This window comes from Gouania willdenowi, chromosome 15 (assembly GCF_900634775.1).
Source record: "Gouania willdenowi chromosome 15, fGouWil2.1, whole genome shotgun sequence".
In the NCBI taxonomy this organism is placed as follows: domain Eukaryota; kingdom Metazoa; phylum Chordata; class Actinopteri; order Blenniiformes; family Gobiesocidae; genus Gouania; species Gouania willdenowi.
Window position 1 is genome coordinate 13,120,855 of NC_041058.1, and position 25,213 is coordinate 13,146,067.

The window sequence follows — 25,213 nt, forward strand, 5'->3', positions numbered from 1 at the left end:
GCCTTGCTATAGCCTTACTTTTGATTTTGGCTGATTTTAGTTTTTTGTAATTTTTTGTGCCTTACTGCTTTCTTTGCCCTGTTTAAGTATGTGCATTATATTTGAAGTAGTTTTTAGGGTCTAATGATGGTCCTGACTCAATTTTTTTTTTTTTGAAATTTTTGAAAAAATATTCCTTGCTATAGCCTTACTTTTGATTTTGGCTGAATTTAGTTTTTTGTCACTTTTTGTGCCTCACTGCTTTCTTAGCCCTGTTTAAGTATGCAAATTCTATTTGCATTAGTTTTTAGGGTCTAATGATGGTCCTAACTCCATGGTCCTAACTAAAAAAAAAAAATGTTTTTAAATTTTGAAAAAATATGCCTTGCTATAGCCTTACTTTTTATTTTGGCTGAATTTAGTTTTTTGTCATTTTTCATGCCTTACTGCTTTCTTAGCCATGTTTAAGTATGTGCATTATATTTGCAGTAGTTTTTAGGGTTTAATGATGGTCCTAACTAAAAAAAAAAATGTTTTTAAATTTTGAAAAATAATGCCTTGCTATAGCCTTACTTTTGATTTTGGCTGATTTTAGTTTTTTGTGCCTTACTGCTTTTTTAGCCCTGTTTGTGTGTGTGCATTATATTTGAAGTAGTTTTTAGGGTCTAATGATGGTCCTAACTTAATTTTTTTTTTTTGGAAATTTTTGAAAAAATATGCCTTGCTATAGCCTTACTCCTGATTTTGGCTAATTTTAGTTTTTTGTCATTTTTTGTACCTTACTGCTTTCTGATACCATGAGGTTCCACTGAGACTTGAACTCAGATCACTGGATTCAGAGTCCAGAGTGCTAACCATTACACCATGGAACCCATGTCTTACTGCTTTCTTTGCCCTGTTTAAGTATGCAAATTATATTTGCATTAGTTTTTAGGGTCTAATGATGGTCCTAACTCCATTTTTTTTTTTTTGAAATTTTTGAAAAAATATGCCTTGCTATAGCCTTACTTTTGATTTTGGCTAATTTTAGTTTTTTGTCACTTTTTGTGCCTTACTGCTTTCTTTGCCCTGTTTAAGTATGCAAATTATATTTGCATTAGTTTTTAGGGTCTAATGATGGTCCTAACTCAATTTTTTTTTTTTGAAATTTTTGAAAAAATATGCCTTGCTATAGCCTTACTTTTGATTTTGGCTGATTTTAGTTTTTTGTAATTTTTTGTGCCTCACTGCTTTCTTAGCCATGTTTAAGTATGTGCATTATATTTGCAGTAGTTTTTAGGGTCTAATGATGGTCCTAACTAAAAAAAAAAAATGTTTTTAAATTTTGAAAAATAATGCCTTGCTATAGCCTTACTTTTGATTTTGGCTGATTTTAGTTTTTTGTCATTTTTTGTGCCTTTCTGCTTTTTTAGCCCTGTTTATGTATGTGCATTATATTTGAAGTAGTTTTTAGGGTCTAATGATGGTCCTAACTCCATTTTTTTTTTTTGGAAATTTTTGAAAAAATATGCCTTGCTATAGCCTTACTTTTGATTTTGGCTGAATTTAGTTTTTTGTCACTTTTTGTGCCTTACTGCTTTCTTAGCCCTGTTTATGTATGTGCATTATATTTGAAGTAGTTTTTAGGGTATAATGATGGTCCTAACTCAATTTTTTTTTTTGAAATTTTTGAAAAAATATTCCTTGCTATAGCCTTACTTTTGATTTTGGCTGATTTTAGTTTTTTGTAATTTTTTGTGCCTCACTGCTTTCTTAGCCATGTTTAAGTATGTGCATTATATTTGCAGTAGTTTTTAGGGTCTAATGATGGTCCTAACTAAAAAAAAAAAATGTCTTTAAATTTTGAAAAAATATGCCTTGCTATAGCCTTACTTTTGATTTTGGCTGATTTTAGTTTTTTGTCACTTTTTGTGCCTTACTGCTTTCTTAGCCCTGTTTAAGTATGCAAATTCTATTTGCATTAGTTTTTAGGGTCTAATGATGGTCCTAACTCCATGGTCCTAACTAAAAAAAAAAAATGTTTTTAAATTTTGAAAAAATATGCCTTGCTATAGCCTTACTTTTGATTTTGGCTGATTTTAGTTTTTTGTCACTTTTTGTGCCTTACTGCTTTCTTAGCCCTGTTTAAGTATGCAAATTCTATTTGCATTAGTTTTTAGGGTCTAATGATGGTCCTAACTCCATTTTTTTTTTTTGGAAATTTTTGAAAAAATATGCCTTGCTATAGCCTTACTTTCAATTTTGGCTGAATTTAGTTTTTTGTCACTTTTTGTGCCTCACTGCTTTCTTAGCCCTGTTTATGTATGTGCATTATATTTGAAGTAGTTTTTAGGGTCTAATGATGGTCCTGACTCAATTTTTCTTTTTTTTGAAATTTTTGAAAAAATATTCCTTGCTATAGCCTTACTTTTGATTTTGGCTGATTTTAGTTTTTTGTAATTTTTTGTGCCTCACTGCTTTCTTAGCCATGTTTAAGTATGTGCATTATATTTGCAGTAGTTTTTAGGGTCTAATGATGGTCCTAACTAAAAAAAAAAAATGTTTTTAAATTTTGAAAAAATATGCCTTGCTATAGCCTTACTTTTGATTTTGGCTGATTTTAGTTTTTTGTCACTTTTTGTGCCTTACTGCTTTCTTAGCCCTGTTTAAGTATGCAAATTCTATTTGCATTAGTTTTTAGGGTCTCATGATGGTCCTAACTCCATTTTTTTTTTTTGGAAATTTTTGAAAAAATATGCCTTGCTATAGCCTTACTTTCAATTTTGGCTGAATTTAGTTTTTTGTCACTTTTTGTGCCTTACTGCTTTCTTAGCCCTGTTTATGTATGTGCATTATATTTGCAGTAGTTTTTATGGTCTAATGATGGTCCTAACTCAATTTTTTTTTTTGAAATTTTTGAAAAAATATTCCTTGCTATAGCCTTACTTTTGATTTTGGCTGATTTTAGTTTTTTGTAATTTTTTGTGCCTCACTGCTTTCTTAGCCATGTTTAAGTATGTGAATTATATTTGCAGTAGTTTTTATGGTCTAATGATGGTCCTAACTCCATTTTTTTTTTTTGGAAATTTTTGAAAAAATATGCCTTGCTATAGCCTTACTTTTGATTTTGGCTGAATTTATTTTTTTGACATTTTTTTTGCCTTACAACTTTCTTTGCCCTGTTTAAGTATGCAAATTATATTTGCATTAGTTTTTAGGGTCTAATGATGGTCCTAACTCCAATTTTTTTTTGGGAAATTTTTGAAAAAATATGCCTTGCTATAGCCTTACTTTTGATTTTGGCTGATTTTAGTTTTTTGTAATTTTTTGTGCCTTACTGCTTTCTTAGCCATGTTTAAGTATGTGCATTATATTTGCAGTAGTTTTTAGGGTCTAATGATGGTATTAACTCATTTTTTTTTTTTTTTTTGAAAATTTTTGAAAAAATATGCCTTGCTATAGCCTTACTTTTTATTTTGGCTGAATTTAGTTTTTTGTCATTTTTCATGCCTTACTGCTTTCTTAGCCATGTTTAAGTATGTGCATTATATTTGCAGTAGTTTTTAGGGTCTAATGATGGTCCTAACTAAAAAAAAAAAGGTTTTTAAATTTTGAAAAAATATGCCTTGCTATAGCCTTACTTTTGATTTTGGCTGATTTTAGTTTTTTGTCATTTTTTGTGCCTTACTGCTTTTTTAGCCCTGTTTATGTATGTGCATTATATTTGAAGTAGTTTTTAGGGTCTAATGATGGTCCTAACTCAATTTTTTTTTTTTGGAAATTTTTGAAAAAATATGCCTTGCTATAGCCTTACTCCTGATTTTGGCTAATTTTAGTTTTTTGTCATTTTTTGTGCCTTACTGCTTTCTTAGCCCTGTTTATGTATGTGCATTATATTTGAAGTAGTTTTTAGGGTTTAATGATGGTCCTAACTAAAAAAAAAAATGTTTTTAAATTTTGAAAAATAATGCCTTGCTATAGCCTTACTTTTGATTTTGGCTGATTTTAGTTTTTTGTGCCTTACTGCTTTTTTAGCCCTGTTTGTGTGTGTGCATTATATTTGAAGTAGTTTTTAGGGTCTAATGATGGTCCTAACTTAATTTTTTTTTTTTGGAAATTTTTGAAAAAATATGCCTTGCTATAGCCTTACTCCTGATTTTGGCTAATTTTAGTTTTTTGTCATTTTTTGTACCTTACTGCTTTCTGATACCATGAGGTTCCACTGAGACTTGAACTCAGATCACTGGATTCAGAGTCCAGAGTGCTAACCATTACACCATGGAACCCATGTCTTACTGCTTTCTTTGCCCTGTTTAAGTATGCAAATTATATTTGCATTAGTTTTTAGGGTCTAATGATGGTCCTAACTCAATTTTTTTTTTTTTGAAATTTTTGAAAAAATATGCCTTGCTATAGCCTTACTTTTGATTTTGGCTGAATTTAGTTTTTTGTCACTTTTTGTGCCTTACTGCTTTCTTAGCCCTGTTTATGTATGTGCATTATATTTGAAGTAGTTTTTAGGGTCTAATGATGGTCCTGACTCAATTTTTTTTTTTTTGAAATTTTTGAAAAAATATGCCTTGCTATAGCCTTACTTTTGATTTTGGCTGATTTTAGTTTTTTGTAATTTTTTGTGCCTCACTGCTTTCTTAGCCATGTTTAAGTATGTGCATTATATTTGCAGTAGTTTTTAGGGTCTAATGATGGTCCTAACTAAAAAAAAAAAATGTTTTTAAATTTTGAAAAAATATGCCTTGCCCTGTTTAAGTATGCAAATTATATTTGCATTAGTTTTTAGGGTCTAATGATGGTCCTAACTCCATTTTTTTTTTTTGGAAATTTTTGAAAAAATATGCCTTGCTATAGCCTTACTTTTGATTTTGGCTGAATTTAGTTTTTTGTCACTTTTTGTGCCTTACAACTTTCTTAGCCCTGTTTAAGTATGTGCATTATATTTGCAGTAGTTTTTAAGGTCTAATGATGGTCCTAACTCAATTTTCTTTTTTTTTTTTTAATTTTGAAAAAAATATGCCTTGCTATAGCCTTACTTTTGATTTTGGCTGAAATTAGTTTTTTGTCATTTTTTGTGCCTTACTGCTTTCTTTGCCCTGTTTAAGTATGTGCATTATATTTGCAGTAGTTTTTAGGGTCTAATGATGGTCCTAACTCTTTTTTTTTTTTTTTTTTGAAAATTTTGAAAAAATATGCCTTGCTATAGCCTTAATTTTGATTTTGGCTGAAATTAGTTTTTTGTCACTTTTTGTGCCTTACTGCTTTCTTTGCCCTGTTTAAGTATGTAAATTATATTTGCAGTAGTTTTTAGGGTCTAATGATGGTCCTAACTCCAATTTTTTTTTTTGGGAAATTTTTGAAAAAATATGCCTTGCTATAGCTTTCCTTTTGATTTTGGCTGAAGTTAGTTTTTTGTCACTTTTTGTGCCTTACTGCTTTCTTAGCCCTGTTTATGTATGTGCATTATATTTGAAGTAGTTTTTAGGGTCTAATGATGGTCCTAACTCAATTTTTTTTTTTGAAATTTTTGAAAAAATATGCCTTGCTATAGCCTTACTTTTGATTTTGGCTGATTTTAGTTTTTTGTAATTTTTTGTGCCTTACTGCTTTCTTAGCCATGTTTAAGTATGTGCATTATATTTGCAGTAGTTTTTAGGGTCTAATGATGGTCCTAACTAAAAAAAAAAAATGTTTTTAAATTTTGAAAAAATATGCCTTGCTATAGCCTTACTTTTGATTTTGGCTGATTTTAGTTTTTTGTAATTTTTTGTGCCTTACTGCTTTCTTTGCCCTGTTTAAGTTTGTGCATTATATTTGCAGTAGTTTTTAGGGTCTAATGATGGTATTAACTCATTTTTTTTTTTTTTTTTGAAATTTTTGAAAAAATATGCCTTGCTATAGCCTTACTTTTTATTTTGGCTGAATTTAGTTTTTTGTCATTTTTCATGCCTTAATGCATTTTCATCCCCGTTTAAGTGTGCACATCATATTTGCAATAGTTTTTAGGGTCTTGTTATAGACTTATCTCAGAACTTTTTTATTTTTATGCCTTACTATAGCCTTACCTCCTTATTTGGGTGTTTGTCATTTTTTTTCTCAATTTTCATTTTCCACTTTTTTGTCATTTTTCATGCCTTACTGCATTTTAATCCCAGATTAAATGTGTGCCTCATATTTGTCGTTGTTTTTAGCATATTGTGATAGCATATTTGTTTTTTTTTCTTGCCTTACTATAGCCTTACCTCTGATTTTGGGTGTTTGTAACTTTTTTTCTCATTTTTTATGCCTTACTTAATTTTCATCCCAGTTTCAGTGTGTGCGCCTAACACAATCACATAAGTTTATTTTCTACTGAACCATGACTTGAGACAGGATGCACTTATTGAATGATTGTATGAGATCAGAAAAACAAAGGCAGAAATTCTAGGTTTAGAACACAAATACATCCATTTTAATTTGAGAAAATACAAAAAGAAACCATGTACAATCTATGTACAAACTTTTTGTACAAGACAGTATAATTATCAGCAGATTATGTTTGACAGAGTCAGGTAGATCAACTCAGCACCATCGTATAATCCATTTATCCATCGTATATATCAAGAACACATCCAAACAAATTAGACTGCTATGTCTGAGTCCTGTTTGCTGTGGTGACGATGTGCCAACTCGTTCTATCTGTGATATGCAGGAGCCATATCCTGGATTCTTTCTGAACTGATAGGCAGCCAAGAACTTCTTTTTAAAAATAGCTGAATGCAGTTTTAATGTATTATTAAGACTTGAAACTTTCCTTCATCCCTATTAGTATTTTATAGTCTATTATATCCAGTAGGATTTCTGGCAAATTAGTTCCTATAACCATACAGCAAAAAAAAAAAAAGATGGACAGAAATGATGCAACAGACGGTAACAGCAACAAGTGACACTTCATAATCTGTGGAAACAACCAATCGGATGTTACAGGCTTGAGTCTCCACCTGCATCTTTCAGTCATTCACGCATTATACGACACGTAACAACCCATACGACATCACATGCACACATAGTCCATGTGACGTGTGTGTAGGTACTAATCCTACTCCTAAATACCACTTCTCGCTATAGTGGGACTTAAACATGGGTCCTCCTCTTGACCTCTGGCACTGCCTAGCACTGTATTGGCATGGAGGCATTGGTGGCTTGGATGTTCTCCATATCAATACAAGAAACTGTTGTCATCAGTGTGTGTGTGTGTGTGTGGGGGGGCTTCTTTAAAGTGAGCCCGAGTCCCTGAATGACTGAAGGATGCATGCTCGACTAAAAAAAACTGCTCATGGCACATCAAAGAACACTCTAACAACCTTTTAGAGGTACAATGCAAAGACCGAGAACATCAAAAGGGTTTCAAAAGGAAAGACATTTCCCTCCAGTGCTGTGATTAAAGTAAGCCTGAATCATAAGTACAATGACTTTAGGTAGAAAAAGGCATAGTTATCAAGTATTGTGAACATAAACCGTGCATAAGTTGGTGACCATGACGGTGTCAGTTTGCAGCACATGTTAAAGTAAAACACACGGGAAGCAGCTGTGATGGTTTGTGATGGGAAATGAAAATCTGACAATGGAATGTTAAACCTGTAATAACAAAGTCGTCAAATCAGGAAAAATAGAGGATAGTCTCTTTTGTTTGATGAATCTTGGCTACTTGCTATTGTTAGGCAGAATTAACCAGGTCAAATAGTCAAAAAAATTCCTTGCATCACATATAAATTCCTAATATTGGTACAAAAATCCACATTTGTAGTTTCAAGCTAGAAATTTGCTTATCTTTTTCTTTTCTTTTTTAAACAAATGAGTCAGTTTTTTTTTTAACATGAATGACTGTCTAGAAAGTGTCATTAAAATTCCAATTCTACATACATCTTAAGAACATACTGTATCTTTTCCAAAATTTCTACAATGTGTGACAACGATGTGATCACAGTTCAAAAGCTCACTTCAGGACACTGCGTATGAAGCTTCGGTATAGTTGCACTACATCCAATAGACGGACGATGAAGCTGAGACTGTTTTGTTTGAGAAATAAATGTGCTCTATATAATGGATAGAGTACACACACACACACATACACACACACAGCTAATACGACATCATCTTTTCCATCATTGTAACGGTTTCATATTTTTAGATCGACTTTTTCTCTACAGAGGAAGATCACTGCACTGTTCACACAGTGGCCCAGTGTCGTATGAATAATCAGTCGGTAGAAAAGAGCAACACACTGGGCTGCAGTGTGAATGCTTTTCATCCCCACCAGGGACCTAATTTAGGTCAAACACATCTAATGAAGGTCATTCAGTTGAGGCCTGCACACAGTAGGAGCGACTTGACTTTTTGTGTCATTATTACCGCTCTGATCTGGTCTCCAATTAAACATCCACCTCCCGACACGTTTTTTTTTTCCCCTATATGCATTTTCTTAGCTAGAGATGCTCAGTAGTTGTCCCACCATTAAGTCTGTGTCACTAAATGAGGTTTCACTTCATTTTCTTCACGCACTCAACAGAGCCAAGACGCCAAGGCTGATGCTGCTGGTTTGTGAATGAGAGTTAGTTCTAGCTTAAGCAGCTCTAGTGTGACGGGTTAAAGACAAGCAGAGGGTTAAAAAAATAATTAAATCATTTGCTTTCATATATAATGTGAAACAATGATTTATTCAAAAGCAATACGCCTTTTCTCTTCAAATTATGCATGGTTGTTGCCTAGAAAAATAAATCTAAATTGATCTCGTTTATGGATATAAAATAATTATACTTTCATGTTTAAATTTAAATACATATTTTAATTTGAGTACCTGTACATGGCGAACAATTCTTCATCCTTACCACAGGTGGATTTGGATTGACAAGAATCTTTAACAGTGCAAAAAAAACTCTGATGTTGCTCACAGGCTATGATAAAGAACACAGGGAGATCTTCTAAGCAGTTTGTGGCAATGTTGCATTTTCACCAGCTAAGTTTGAGCACTGAGGACTAGTTGCAGCAGTTTCACTCCTGAGAGTTTTGAGGCATTTTGACATTTGGATTGGTGACAGAGAACATCCAAGCTCTTTACTGCCCCTGTGCCAATCCAGTGCCAGGCAGTTTGGATCAAAGGAGGACCCATCGATGCCCACTTTTGCGCAATGCGTGGCATTTTTTCCCCTCCAAATCAAAAAAGTAGCACAAAAAACATTCAGAAAAATTTCCAGATGACTGAATTTAGCGATATCATCTTTAGGTTGGCGGACATGCTGCTGCTGTTCAGGTAAGGTCTGCTCAAACACTCTGGTTTGGTTTACAATGCAACATTTTTGCCATTATTATTATTAGTACTTCCTAATCCTGTTTGTTTGTTTGACCATGTCTAATTTTGTCTTAGGATCCTTAATTTCACTCCGTCTAAGGTGCACCCATACAAATAAGTGGGACGAAAGTCGAGTTCACGCATGTGATGGTGACAGTAGAGCAACACTGGGAGGACAACTGACAGTGATGTGCACACAACACACAGTGGCCCCTATTTACATCATCTAAAGCATAGCATTGTGCTTTGCTCTCTGCGCTGTTCGCGGCACATCCAGTTGGACAACGCATGGCGCACCATGCCCTTTAAGTGCAAGGGATTAGAAAACAAACTATGCTCAACAGAAGAAGGTGTTTCACCGAGCAAGCAGAGTCCAGCGTAGATCACATGTTTTAAACATCTGCGTTTTTATCAGACAAAGGGCTGGTAGCAGTGCGCTGCGCAGTCATTCCACCTGTGGCTCAGTAGTGTCCAAGACAAGCTTCACCTCTCAGCTGATGCTTGCAGATTCAAATAATATTTTTTAGATGACTTTGTTTAATTTCAAATATTGAAATCACTATTTTACTATATAGAACACGCTGTCCCGTTTGACAGGCAGGTGATAACCATTAACTTTACCCAAAGAAAAAGGCAAAGTGGGAAAGATCGTTCTTGCTTGAGTCAATATTCTTGAATAAATCAATTGAAAGGGTAAACACTGTGTCCCAGACTGGTACCAGTACAGGGCTCAGTATGTACAGAGAGGTGTAAATTGTGCTTGTACCACCTTTTGATCATGAGGTATCAATGCGAGAATATATATATAATCAACAAATCTTTATAACTTAAAATAAGTCCGATGCGGTGGGGGATGTCCTCATTCATGTTGAATGAGTTCTTACTTAAGACCAGCGCCAGCGCCCCTTCCACCTCTTCTGTCAGGCAGGTTTATCTTACTAAACCAAGACCCCGAATAATGATGGAGTTTGAACCAATTGAATGAAGTGAGCGCAATGCTGAATGCAAAGGTACCCTGTCTCTTCTTTAGGGAGAACACACCTTCTGTCCACACCTTGAATAATTACCTCTAGTTATGCCAAGCGTGTTGCCCTGATTAAAATAGGGGCCATTGTGTGCAAAAACACCCCTGAATGCATCAAGGATGAGACCATTGTTCTTTATCCTCGTGCATTCAGGCTAATATACCGCACTGTTTTTGTTAGAAAAGGGAGGCTGAGGCACATATCATGCAAGCTTAAAACAGACTCACAGCCTTTGAATCTAACGCATCAGCAGAAGACATGGAGGTACAATTTTCTTTCAGTCACACAAACACTACACCACTCTTGACCATTCTAGCTTGACCATGAGATATTTTCATTCTGCAGGCCAAGAGCATTCTCATTCAACAGGACCAGTCAGCGCAAAGTAGTCCCTCTTCCAAATAGCATGATGGACACAGAACCAATTAGATTAGTTTTCCTCCAATGCCAAGCAGCCCTTCTGTCCTTTCCTTTGTGCAATCCCTCTGACACAACTTAATGGAGAAGTTGAGAGATCTGACGTTTCCTATTGTTCTGTCAAAAGAAACTTGTTCAGTTTTAGTGCAAATAGAACAAAAGCAGATAGAGGATATGATGCCGATGAACCCAGCTGCTTTGATGTGGCGCATTCTAGGCCAATCTTTGGGAGATGATATGAACGTATCTTTCTGCAACCCTCATCCTCCAAGAATCAGTCGCCTCAGTCATGGAGTCTGGTCACGTGAAGAGGTGAACTATTGCAAAGAATTACAGGAAGTACTCTTTCTTTTTTTGTCCACCCTTAAAATAATTCCAAAAAGTGCTAAGGGGGGGGGGGGGGGACTGTACAATCCTTATTTGATTGTCATTATGTACATCTCTATGGACACAATAATAAAGAAAACAATGTCCAAAAGCTTGGAAGTAACATTAAAGGTATACACATAGGAGGTCCCTTCCAGTCAGGGGGTCGAGTCCGACCCTTGAATCACAGCATGAGTGAGGAGAAAGTTTTGGTTATCATCATCATCATCACTCCTCTCCTGGGCATTCTTTCCCTTTGCTTTTTAACAAGCATACAGGTGTTTGGTTGGTGAGGAGATAGGGTGTTCAGCATTCATCTTCAACTTCTCTGATTGGTGGAATCAGACTACTTGTGGACTTGTATTGGTTGACTTGGTTGGTCATGTGAGTGCTCATGGGCTTGATCTGAATGTTCCGTGGATAGGCATTTTCTGGTTCATCTGTAAACCATTTCTTTTCTGAGGAGGAGAAAGATAACAAGGAGTTAGTAGAGATGGTTAACACAAGCTCGAACCAGATTAAAAACGTCGACCTGCTGGAGACAAATATATTTTATCAGATAACGACATGGTCTAGGCTTCATAGCCAAATAAATCAAAGATCATTTGCTTGAAAAAAGATGTAAAAGGTTGAAATTGCTACATGAAAGTTTGTTTTCATCACCATGGTAAACACTCCCTTTTGACATTTTTCGCCAGATTCAGATGTTTCCATGTAAATTCCAAAATAAACATTTACTATTGTTTTGTCACAACTTTCAGTCTGTGAAAACACATTAAATGTGTTTGGCAGAAGAATGAAGTAAAAACTTCTATGTATCCTTCTACAGGACTCCACATTCCACAACTTTTCCATAAATATCAATAAACAGTGTTTACTTCACTGTTCAAGTGGCAATTTGAAACTTTTACATCTTTTTTTTTTTTTCAAGCAAATGTATTAAACTATAAAATTATTAAGATTATTCGATTTATTGATCTGTTAAATCTACACTGGATTCATCTGCTTAAAAACAGTTTTTGTTTCCAGTTGCTTATCATTGAATGAAATTATTTTCAATTATGTATTTAAATAAATTATTTTTATCTGAGAATGTAAAGCTAACATCAACGCTAAAGTAGCAACAGATAGTGTTTGAACTTAATGGAACATTTTGCTTTAAGTTCTTTTAGCCTCAGAATCTGATGAGATTAATGGATGTCTTTAGGCGAAGGGAAGGGTGTGCACCTGCTGTCAGAAGTTTGTAATCTCTCTTCTAGAACTTCTCACGGAGCTCAGATGGCTTGGTTTCTAATATCATATTTGAACACGTGTGTGCATGCATTGCAGTGTAAGTGTGTGTGTGTGTGTGTGTGTGTGTGTGTGTGTGTGTGTGTGTGTGTGTGTGTGTGTGTGTGTGTGTGTGTGTGTGTGTGTGTGAGCACACTTCAGGCTGCAGTGCTGTGTGTTAGACATTTGATGTCATTAGTGCCCGAGGTGAAGAAACATCTCTGCCATCATCTAAGGACTCTGATATGGTCAACTTAGTAATGTTGCCTTAAACCATCATATTTGGTCACAGGGAGGGAACTTACACTTTTATCCCTCCCCAATTTAAAGTTTCAATTGGTCACACCTCCCACTTTTTCTGGTGTGACCGATTGTGCAGGTTTGAACATACTTTCTAAAAGTCATGTGATGAGGCGTGCCATTCGGCCGCATTAGTGGGATTGGACTCAGTCTGACCTACATATTATGTGTGTAGACTGGCACAAGTATTAAAACTTTCTGCATTCAATGGCTACATAAACAGGACATTCAACAGTTCTAACAGTCATTTGACAGCATTCAGTATGAGGGAGGATATGCAAACACAGAGGCCTTTCACACAAAGCAAACAATCTCATTAAAAAAGGGCAAACATTTTTGAAAAAAATCATAATATAATGAATCGAGGTAAAGGCACAAAGGGAAGAAGGGGTGGTTTGTCTGAACGTCATGCAATGTGGAGATGGTCCTGATCATGGAGGGGGGTGGGGGGGGAGGGGGGGAGTCAGGCGCAGCAGCAAACAATTTGCTTTTCACACGAAAGCAAAAACTTAAAACTGAGGCATGGTTTTACTCAACATCTGAAGAAGGAAATAAATGAAGCAGACGTCGCTCTTCATAACAATATCCACAGAGGACAGAGTTATGACGAGCACCCCAGGTACAAGGTGGCTAAGTCATGCAGAATCTTTAATGTGCGTACCTTGGCCCATTCTATTCATCCTTGTTGCACTTCAGAAAGAGAGGTGAGTATTCTAAGTAAGTAAGTCTCATTGACAGTCAATACAAAACTGACAAATGTCTCTAAGCCTCTCATAATATTGTCTCATTAGAAGTCTATTATCTGCTTTTAAAGTGGTATTCAAGGTTAATGTTACAAATCCGCATGCCTTTACAATAAATTATGATCTACAATATCCTAAACTAGGAAAATATTCATATTTGAGTAAAAAACGATTGGGCAAAAATCTTTTAATTGCTCATTCTGGCTGACCAAATAGGAATAATAATCAAAAAACTGTCAAAAACATAGAGATACAATGAACAACAGCATTTGGTAGTAGTATACGTAGTGCAAAACTAAATCTTAAATACAGTTTAAAAGACATTTTTGTATCGTCTACAGAAGATAAATCACTGAACACTACAACCATGATTCAGGGATACTGATCATGTGCACAAACAACAGGTAAATACTTCACGAATACGACAGGTTGGACACAAAACGTCTAAATATTAGGACACATACAACAAGACGACCAAACAACAAAGTGAACGTGTATCGAGGTTAAGTCTTTACTGTAAGCATATTTCCAACCACAATGGCGTGCCATCTAAACAAAGTAGTTTAAATGTTTATAATGTCCCAGATTTCCACCGGGGGATTTTGTGAACATTATGTTATGATTGTCGTGATGTGAGAGTGAAGACCACATGCAGATGATTAGAAGAAGAACAAATAAACAGCGGTGCATGAACGCAGAGCACAAACGCACACAATACAGAGTGCATGTGTCATCACAGTGTGCACACAAACACATCACACAGCTAAAGGATACAGCTATCAAACAGCTAACATGCAGACTGTGGAGTGGAGAACAGGTGAGTGCACGTACTTCTGTTTGTCACGCGACTCCCGGCTCTTACTGCTGCGGTTCTGCCTGTTGGAAGGCGGGATAGAGTGGACGGAGGAGCTTTTTTTGCTGGAGGAATGGGAAGAGTGGGAGGAGTGGGACAGACTGGTCCGGGACTGGCCAGCATTGTGGTCGAACTGCATCAGACAGAAGATCAGGTCTGTGGGGACCAGCTCAAACTCGTATGGAGGATTTGTGATCACATATCTGTGGAAAAAAACAAAGATTTAAATGGTTTGAAAGTGCACCAACAGCGCTGTTTCAATAGGTAAGAGCTGACAAGATTTCAATCACTTAAACTTTTTTTCAGAATATACACAGTAATGTACAAAACATCTCCAGATATTAAGTTAGAAATGTTAATTAAAGTGACAAGGCTTTTACACTGGTTATAGTCATTTATATTTGTAATAATAATGTAAATGTTACCACAACAGGAGAATAAGACGTGGTAACAGTTTGTGAAGTTAGTTAAAATGTTCAAAATAATTTACAACATAAACCTCAGGGCTTTCTATAATGATCTTATGAAATACTTAAAAGATTTCCACTGTTGTGCTATGCTTTGAAAAGAATGAAAAATAATAGAAGTTCAACTAACTGAAGTAACAGATATTAAAGTTTTAAAAGTATTTTGATTACACTTTAGTCCTTTGCAGTGACTGATGCAAAAGAAAGAATAAAGGCAGGTGGTGAGGTGCAAAATTAGAAGAAGAAAAAAAAAAGTATCATATTAGTTCAGTGATGGTCACTGTGTTCAACTTTAAATATGCTTTGACATTGACACTGATTTTAATATGAAGCGTCACCTCCAATTAACAGCATACATGGCCTTCATAATTAGCATTTTAGCATCCCGTTTATTTTGTATGAAGATTCTTGGAAGTTTTAAACTTCTTTCCCTCTAGTTTAGTTTTATGATTGCAGTTATTCATCTCAATAATGGGTTCAAATCTGCCACATCAGTTTTTCTACTAAAATACTGGAGGGTTTTGCATTTGTTTAGAAAATGAACAGCCGCAGATACAGTACCGTTTCGTGCACGGGCTCGGTACAGTATGATGAGCATCTCTTAATCTGTAGATTCCAAAGCACAGCATGTTGTACGTCTTCAGAGCCTTACAGAACAAATCCCCATAGCAGCCGCCATCCTGATATGAGAGCAGAACAAAAAAAACTCCATCAGTGTACGGTAGCTTATCCTAAAAGTAAAAACAGTAAAAACAGTTAATATAATTAAGTCTATAAAACAGTTGAAACCAATACATTTGAACATTTATTTAAGCTGTCATTATTGGTGTGGTCATGCGTTCTTCACTTCATATTAAGACCATTTGGGGAACACAGATGTGCGCTGCTGGGTAGTGCCAAAACGTGTCATACTTAAACAGCCACTTACCCCCAAGTCAGCAAAAGGCCCGTCGTAGAGGGCGAGCTGGGCCACGCGACACCTGTCTCTGTTGGCCAACGTCTGCGGTGTGCTGTAGCCGCCACGCAGAGCGTTCTCCTCAGCCAGAAGGCCCTCCAGCTCTGGCGTGGCGCCCCCTGTGACCAGCGTCCGGATCAGTGTGAGGATATTGTCATTAAAGTATGTCTAAAGAAAAAGAAAGAGGGGTGATCTCTGTGAGTAGACGGAAGTGAAGCTTTGGCAGCATAATGGTGAAGTGGTTAACACTTCTCCCGTATAGTAGAGCTCTGAATCTATATCCACTTTAAACTCCTTTTAAAAACATTTGCAGATGTCCTTCATTTTAGGAAAAGTTGAGTTTTTTTGTATTCATCTTTGTATACTGTATGTAAATTGCTTACTTGTAGTTGGAATTGATGAGGTGGCTTTATAAGACCCTGTGGTCTTCTTAACCTCCACCAGCACAGTTATGTTATAAATGTTTGATGGATTTTTAAAAATATTTTGTATGTGAAAATAAATAAATAAAAGCTCAGGGTCTGAATCCAAGTCTGGAATTTGCGTGATCTTACATTGGTTTCTTCTTACAGTGTTAACCTTAGACGACATACACAGACATGGCCAAAGACAAATAAAAAAACCCAGTGGTTCCTAAACCGGGGGCGCACCCCTATGACATCATGATACGGGGGTGCGCTAGGAGGCGGAGCATCCAAATAACTTTTCTATTGCAGTTCTAAAGTATGTGATTGCACAATTTATGTTTTTATCAGTTTTGAAAAAGAATGGTCACAATTTTTACCTATTTACCTACCAATGTTTACAATAACGGTTCAATATTTTAACCTTTTTCATTTAAATTTTATTGCAACAGGAGGCCCTAAAAAAGCTTTTTTCTTCATTTCATTTAATGTTTATTACGATTTGATTTAATTTTATTAAGATGCCCATTAGCTTCTGAAATCTCAGTCACTATTCTTCCTGGGATCTCATTAAATTCGTTAAATGCATTTTATACATTTTTTTTCTTTTACACACACAAACACACACACGTGGAAGAAAAAAAACAACAGCACATACTGTATATCCACAGGACTGCATTTTTTTTTTTTTTTTCGTTTTCTTTTTTCTTCCCTCTCTCATGTATTTGAAAAAAATTCAATTATTGCATAAATCAGTTCTTAATATTTGTTGCAGTCCCAGATATAAGTGCATATGTATTTGGGGGGCAAAACAGTAAAAGTTTGAGGACCACTATCATAATCCCAGTAGAACTCCTTGTTTACACAAACATATATATGCATAAAATACAACAATACCATTGTGAAAAAAACAATTACAATGGTGCAGGACATTCTTGTATTTAACATTTTTTTTAAAGCTATTTTGATAAAGAATTCAGAATTCATCCAAATGAAATAAAAATGTCAACACTATGTTTATACAAGCTAATAAAGCATTCTTCCATAAAGAAAGGATCTTTTCTTTTGTCAGCTTTGCACACTACTACGTGTTGCCTGCTTTTCCAGCAGGGAGAAGAATTTGCCTGTGCTCTGTGGGTGTCGGGCTCTCATGTCCTTCAAGCTGACCGGGCCCTTCATTTGCTGAGCATGAAGACAGCTAATGTCACTCAGTGGCTGGGCCAGAGTGGCAGCACCTCTCACTGGGCCCCTGACAGGCCTGCAGAGCCTCATGATGGATGAGCAGTGTCCATTAGCTGGCTTCACCTCTGACCAGTGCTAGACTACAGCTGACGCCTGCTCGGCTCCCTGATCAGCTCGGCTCTGCATGGCCCTGTAACCCCTCATTCGGGGAGAGGACTGCTTGAATTAAGCCATCACAGCAGCAAAAGGAGACGGAGAAGAAAAAAAACACTTTGGTTTTCAGAGTCGGGGAAAAGATAGAATTGGTTGGAGAAAAGATTACATCTGCTGGCTTCTTCTGTAAGGACATCGTCAATAGATAAGACACAATTTCTTCAGCCTGTTATGGCCTCGCTGCCATTGCACCAACCTTAAACATTCACTTTAATAAAAGGTCTGTAAAAACCTAAAATGTAATCCTTCATATGGCTGAAAATTAAAAACATTACAAAGTTGTTAAGTCAAAATAGTAATTTCACTAAAATGTATCACCAGAGGTGAAAGTTACATTACATTAATCACGTTACTGTAATTGAGTTGCTTTTATAGGTACTTGTACTTTTTTGTGTATATTTGTTAATCAGTAATTTCACTTGTACTTAAGTAATTTGTTACATTTCTACACCCAACCATTACAGAGTCAATTATTATTTTTTGTGATAGTGTTTTGCTATTTAATACTTAATAATATCTTATGCAGAGGTGAAAGTAACAGATTACAAGTACCTACGTTACTGTAATTGAGTGGCTTCCGTGGGTACTTTTTGAGTACATTTCTAAATCAGTCATTTTACTTGTACTTAAGTACGTTTTAAAAGAAGTAAAGTAATTCGTTACATTTCTACACCCAACCATTACTGAGTAAATAATTTTTTTTTTTTGTTTTAAAATAATCAACAGACAAAAAATGAAATGAACAGACAAACAATCAAATGCATCACGTCAGAGCCGAGCCGACCAACCAGATTAAACGTAACAAACACCATTGAATGCTGGTTATTTTCCAGTTAATAAATGTAGCTACACTTAGAGTCTGAGAATTTCTTAAATTTTGAACTGAATTAATTGGTGTTATTTTATTTTAAAAAGAATTACACATTTTGACAAACCTTTTTATTTTATACAGACGCCTTTGTGGAAAATAAATTAAGTGACAATTGTGCAAGATTTCATCTTTTCCTTTTTAAGTTTATAAATGAGATGTTTACTGTATGTGTTTTACGTATGACTAACTTGTACTTGTACGATTTCAATCAAGTAACAGTACTTGTACTTCAGTAGGATTTCAGTACTCTTTACACCTCTGCTGAAAACTAATTACATATAAATCAGAATTGATTTCTAACAAGTTGTTCAATCAAAACAGTAAATTTTGTGAAATTTATCACTACATTTTCACAGAAAACCTGTTGTTCACATGAGCTGAGTTTTGAAATAAACAGAAATACTGAGAAAATAAAAACACAACATTATTGAAGTCGGTAAAGTTTTAAAGACGTCTCGGCTCCAACCAACTCTTGAATGCAACTCAGTGGAGGTTGCTCCCCCTCATCGTGCAGGTTCTACCAGTGCAACAACATGCAAGTGTGTTTAGCGTCTGACTGAGAAACTCACCGCACTCATGAGGGAGTCGAGCACACTGACAGCGAATGCTGTGCCGCAGGCAAAGGGCTGAGTGAGGTACAGCTCTGTGTCTGGGTCGTCATCATCATCTTGGTCCAAGAACTGAACGTTTGAGTCGTTCACTGGCAGACGAGGGAAAACACAGAAGAATAACAGACAAAGCACACGCAAGCTTAGAAACACACAAAGAGCACCAACACACCTGAGAGGCTATAGGAGATTTGGCTATTTTTTGTTGGTTTTATTCAAGAGGAGCATAAGAGTTAAGTGTGAGGTATCTATGGCTGGATAGATAGCTGGAAGGTAGAATATAATGTAACATCAGGTGCACATTATATTTTGCTTTAACACTGCATATCCTCAAGCTGCATTTATTTCACCACGTGATAAAATGAGCTTGTAATTACAGGTTCTCAACTCGGAGCAATCTGACAAAGCATTTTGTTGCTTTATTTAAAAAGTCTTGTGCTTCCATTTATTAAAGGGAATTTCACAATTTGGTAATGAACTTTTCATGCATAATAATGTGTTTATAGTTAAATTTAAATCAATTAAAAAGAGGTTAATTAGGGGTTGATTACTGTTTCCCAAAACTAAGATTAATATTTCCCAAAATTCAGATTAACATTAAAAATATATAATATTATTTCCCAAAATCAAGATTAACATTAAAGAAATAAAAATAAAAATAAACTAAAACTAAAATTCAGAACCACTGATTAAGATCAACAATTTGGTAATAAACTTTTTAAGCACAATATTTGTCTCTGATTTACCAACTAGTAAAAATAATGGGTGTAGTTATAGTAAAAAAAAAATTTTAAAAATCAAAAAAATAGGTTATTTATGGGTCGATTATTATTTCCCAAAATAAAGATTAACATTGAAAAACAATATTACTTCCCAAAATTAAGAATAACATTAAAAAAGATTATTATTTCCCAAAATTAAGATAAACATATTAAAAACAGAAGATTTGAGGCTGGTGGTGCACCCCAAATTTAGACCAGTTAAGAACCACTGATTTAAATCAAAGTGGATTGATTTAAAACTGTTTAAAACTATGTTCCATGTGTGGATCAGGTTTAAAAAATATATATAAAATATGTTCTCTGTATGCAACAAATCTGACAGTAGCATATACAGTATAACATGCATGGTGCATTCGTTCCAAGTTTCAGATCATCATGTGCCAAAACAGGCTTAACCATTGCAGAAGTCACCAGTCATAGAAGCAAAGAAGCTGCAGTCTCATGAAACATGAAAAATATTCAGTCAAGAGACTAATTATAACATTAAATTGTTTTTTTTGTTTTTTCTACAATGGGGACTTCAACAATGGCTACTGACATAAAAACATGCATTTATAGAGAAAGGCATGCTATGTTTCAGAGGTCTTCCTTGATGAGCGTGTGTCACATCATCACCTCAGCTCATATATTTACCTGATCCCTGAAAGTCAAATAATTTACCACCAAAACACACTTTCATCTCATCCCATGAAAATTCTTAAACCACATATTAAAATGTGATTAAACGGTAGCGAATGAAAGGAAATAATACAATCATACAGGGAAAAAATTACATCCTGTTTTAGTTTTTTAGGTTTTTTTAATTCAGTAGTAGACTTTGAGGCATTATTACTTAAAATGATCAATGCAAATGTTTTCATTTGCTGCAAAATAAATACCAAAAATAAAATGATAAAAAAAGACTAAAGTATACAGCCTGAAATAGACTGTAGATTTCTGCCCTGGCTTTCTTTTGAGCTGTGGAACAGAAATGTCAGTCAAAAAGACAAGAAGGCTGATGCAAACATGGCCAGGCCTGAGGAGTGAACTGGGGGGGGGGTATATAAGTGAGTTTGGAAAAGGAGGAGTTGTGAGCGGGCAAAGGGGGTGTTGCTTTGAAAACAGCCACAAGGACAGACTGAGAACGATCAAAGGCCGGGCGATGCTCTGCAACTGCAACTGCGGGGGAAAAAAAAAAAAAAAAAAAAAAACACTCCAAAAAGAACAAGAACAAAAAAAAAGAAAAATCATTAAAAAGGGCCAAAACAAGACAGTCCATTTCAACCAGAACGAAGGATAAAAATGTGTTCAAAGTGAAGCAATGGGATCAGCGAGGGCCTTGACTACAGCCAGATAAATCAAGACAAGCTGATGAGGAGCAGGGTCGACGGAGTGAGGGAACAAACGCCAGCAGCGGACAAAGGCTCGGCTTACCCAGCTCTGTTATCATTTGTATGTGGATTCCACTTTTTTTTTCCTGACTGTGTGAAACCAATGGCAGTAGTTTGCAAGGTTTAGCTAATGGCAATAAGACAGTTGCAGAAATGGGGAGAAATGGTGTTATTATTGAAGCAGTTTCAAAGACTGTAAATAAGACATTTTTTGCTGTTGCAGACTAAGTCGTGTCAAGAATTACCCTGAAAAATTCATGGCTGTCCTGCATCTATAACTAATGCACCCCAGAACAAAGTGCAGAGTAGACACAAAAAATGTGCTGGTGCAAAACTATATACAGGTTTGGAATGTTTCATGGATGCAGTAAATAAGGGTCTCATCCATATACTGTATCCACCTGTTTCTTTTTGTTTTTGCAAACAAAACTGACCACGCAACTCTAATAATTCCTATGCTTTACCTTGATTTTAATCTGTTTCTGTTTGGGAACCTGAACATATGACTATATAAACTCTTTGCACTGCATCCTCCTGTGTGGAACAATGCGCTGTTATTCTGTGAAATGTTTTGGCTAAGACCACAAAAGTGAAACGAGTTCTTTCAATTCCAGTTCCAAAACAGATGACTTCATCGTGGACGATACGGTTCTGATGATTACATATGTGGTAAGCAGCATAATGGGAGAGCCTTCATTCAGGTAATGGCTGACCCGGTTACAAGCAACATTAGGTACTGTAGCTCCTTTCTCTTTTCTGGCCTTCCTCAGCTGGCCTCATGCTCCATTGCTCTCTAATTGGGTCAAGGGAGACAGAGTAGTTGGTCTCTGGTGCTTTTGAAGGCCCCTCAGAGATCTGAAAGTTTCATGAGTCCCCATCACCGGTGGGAATACAACCATTGGCATTGCTATTAATAAATGGACCCATTTTGCAACCAAGGCACTTTTCCCCCCTATACCTTTACTCTCCCTGGTTTCCTTTTCTTCCTTTCTCAACCTCTTTGTTGGGCTGAGTTTCACATGTCCATTAAGGGACAAATTGCAGGAGATGTAGCTTTTGTCCTCAAAGTGCCTGTCTGACATCTGCAAGTCAAGCCACATTCTGCCAAACGCCAGTCAGTTCCAACAGTTCACAAACGCATCTTCACACAAGTTTGGCAAAGTCACCAACTCAATAAAAACTTAATGTAGTCCATTCAAAGCCAATTAACCTTGGATAAATGTTGACTTTTGAGAGGAAAATTACATTTTTAGACTGCCCGCTCCATCTTTAACTGGAAGGAAAGTCTAAGGTCATCTGGGTTTATTAAGTAAGGCTTTGCACTGTTTGCACTTAGTCGGGTGGAAAAAGGTTTACCTAGCTCTGTGATGATGGGGATGTTGGCTCCAGTGGTGACGGAAGCTTGCCGCACGAAACCATGTACTGGGCTGCTGTCTGGAGATGACCTGTCCATTCCAGGAGGCGTGAAACCTGAACACACGGGGAGAAAAAAAAATCATGAAAACAAACAATGTAAACAATGAAATCAACCATAACAAGATGGTTTTTATTACCTCCACAAAGGAGGTAAATAATTCACATTACATTTTTCTGTTAGCAGGATTACATCAAATGTACTTAACTGATACATTTTAACCAAAGACTGACCTTACACTGTGGAAAATTCCAATACATCTTGAAGGGGATTTGGATCAAAATACTGATCTGATTCTGGATCGATTTGAAAAATCTATATATCCTCATCTCTCATCAGTGGTTAATTAAAAAAAAAAATTATCTTTTTTATGAAATTTAACTCCGTTATGCCAGGTTGGTTCCTCTATTACCCCACATAGTTTCATCCGGATCGGATCTGGATTTAGGCATTTCATCCCGATTATTTGAAAAATGGAAGTGCCCATTTGGACCTACCGTATCATTATTAATGTGGATACAAAATTCTTCCAAGCCTTTAAAGTGTGAATAATCATGTTACCATGATCAGGATTACTGATCAAAATAACTGGCAATATTTAGAAAAACCAAGCCTGCGTACACTAAATTAATTTTAAAAGTGTGTAAATTATTTACATTTTAGCATCACTGTCTGCAAATTAACCTTTGGCTAGATGGCCCATGGACATGGCATTGGTTACTATTAGAAATGTAACAATGCTCTCTGTTCTGTCTCTCCGAAATAAACTAATAAATAAATAATAAATAAAAAAAGGATTTTTGTCGCTCTCTGATGCTCTTGATAGCGCCCTAAAGTCCCATCTGAGTGGCCTGAAGCACCCCCATTAAAATCAGGTAAAAAAGAAAATATATAGAAGTAATAGTTTATGAAAAGCAATATTTATTGACACTAGATTTTCATTTGTAATAATTTTCTGGATTTTTTTTGTTGTTGTTAGCATGCTTTCATAAGAATAAAAACCGTAGTCCAGACAAACATGTTTCTAAGTTTACTGCACTAGTGTGTTTATTTCTGCCAAAGCATCATGGCCATGAAGTCGTGATCTAAAGCTGTGTATCCAAACGATACCGTGCATAGTGCATGTCCGCTCACTCAGCATGGACTTGTTGATGTGAGCCTTTAAAAGTGTGGAGTGAAAGGAGAAAATAAAAAAATTCAAGGGGGGAAAGAGGCAAAGAGGACAAAAAACAGCAATACAGACACTGTGCTTTTAGGGGTCAGCGGAGACATATTTAGCATTCAGATCCCTACCATCACTGGGCAAACATAAATTTTAAATGCTGTTCATTTTGTCACTATAAAATAGGTAAAGTGGATCCTGAAAACCTTTTATCGAGAATGGTGTGGCATAGAACCATGAAATACAAGTGCAAGTGACAGGAGTATGAATTCATGTGACATCACCTTTCTGCATTTCCTCAAAGTGACAAGTAAACACCTTAAATCTGTAATGTTCCATGCATTATGCATCCACTGTGTTTTGACATCCATCATTAAGTGCTGACTACAGCAAAATGTCAGCTTAAAGTCCCACTACCGATGAAGCGCAAAACAAAGAGTATATAGGCAGGTCACAAAGTTTGAAAAGGATCGCAAATTCTGTGCATGTGTGTGTGTGTGCGCGCACACACGTGTATATGTCTGTGTATGTGTGCGTGCCTTTTGGCGCTTCCTTCCTGTCACGAAGCTCAATGAGCTGCTTTCATCACAAAAGAATACTTTGCAGCAAAAACAAACACATAGTAGTTTAGTACTCTGCAGGGAGCGCACACTCAACTGAACCGTGGACAATCGTAAATTCTGTTACACCAATTATTGAACGAGAAATAGCAAAAGTGTGACACCTGGTACCAGGAGGGGAGCATACGCCTAGAGAGTGCAAACATCATTGTGTCGATGTCCAACACTGTAAAACACTGTTTATACCTATTGTATCATAGCAAACGTGCAGATTGTGCTGAGGTGTAGAAAAAATGCTTCCGCACATTGAATGTAACAGAGCTGGTATAGACATAGGCGAAATAGAGCGGCTGCTGAGCTGTTTTAAAGGTTAAAAAGAACTGTTCAGAATGTAAAGTAAGCTATTTATGAGAAGGTTTATGTGGCTAAACACTCACAATGATCATACAAGATTCCAGTTTTGTTGTTTTTTTAATCTGCATATGTTGTCAAAGGTTAACAATACAGTGCAATCTATTTGCAAAAGCTAGGCATGTTTTATTTTTGCAAATAATAAAATATGTATTACATTGCTTAGTCTTGACCCTGACCAGCCATCCATAAGGAAGGGTAAGTTAAACTTTATTAGTAGGAAAAATATAGAGAGGGCAGCGTTACACCCTAGTGAGGGGAGCGGGGAACAAGGGAGAGGGAGTTAGGAAGGTAAGATGGGGGGATATTAAAAGGAAGGATTAAAGTAAAACCATTTTAGTTGTACATTGTTTCATTTTCAGTGTATTTATTTGTTTCAGTCTAACAAAAATCTTCCATCATAGAAAAAAAAAAAAAAAACAATTTAAAATAATTTTACAAGACCGAAACAAGCTGAAGCAAAATGCTTATACGACCAACATACATTACTTTACATTACATTCAAGTTGCCTTTCTCAGATAATACACAAAATAAATAGTATA

The 25,213-nt window shown here is 35.8% G+C and overlaps 1 protein-coding gene and 2 non-coding genes across 36 annotated transcripts in view; all 3 read right to left on the reverse strand.

The window, feature by feature from the left end:
• Positions 1-779: 779 nt before the first annotated feature.
• Positions 780-851, reverse strand: trnaq-cug (transfer RNA glutamine (anticodon CUG)). Its single transcript has one exon. It is a non-coding gene; the product is annotated as a tRNA-Gln (tRNA).
• A 3,321-nt stretch (positions 852-4,172) lies between these two features.
• On the reverse strand, positions 4,173-4,244 carry trnaq-cug (transfer RNA glutamine (anticodon CUG)). Its single transcript has one exon. It is a non-coding gene; the product is annotated as a tRNA-Gln (tRNA).
• Positions 4,245-6,774: 2,530 nt separating this feature from the next.
• The window catches only part of kcnma1a (potassium large conductance calcium-activated channel, subfamily M, alpha member 1a), a 175,557-nt gene continuing 157,118 nt past the window's right edge, over positions 6,775-25,213 (reverse strand). For 19 of the 34 annotated variants that reach the window (XM_028468195.1, XM_028468198.1, XM_028468197.1 and 16 more), the window contains 8 exons: positions 22,480-22,593; positions 21,167-21,250; positions 18,933-19,063; positions 15,667-15,861; positions 15,300-15,418; positions 14,250-14,474; positions 13,337-13,365; positions 6,775-11,564 (listed from right to left, as the gene is read on the reverse strand). In XM_028468195.1, the coding sequence (XP_028323996.1) occupies positions 11,413-11,564; positions 13,337-13,365; positions 14,250-14,474; positions 15,300-15,418; positions 15,667-15,861; positions 18,933-19,063; positions 21,167-21,250; positions 22,480-22,593 (1,049 nt within the window). In that variant the 3' untranslated portion in view covers positions 6,775-11,412. The remainder of the gene's footprint in view (positions 11,565-13,336; positions 13,366-14,249; positions 14,475-15,299; positions 15,419-15,666; positions 15,862-18,932; positions 19,064-21,166; positions 21,251-22,479; positions 22,594-25,213) is intronic. The other 15 variants (XM_028468199.1, XM_028468206.1, XM_028468211.1 and 12 more) reach the window with 3 other exon arrangements.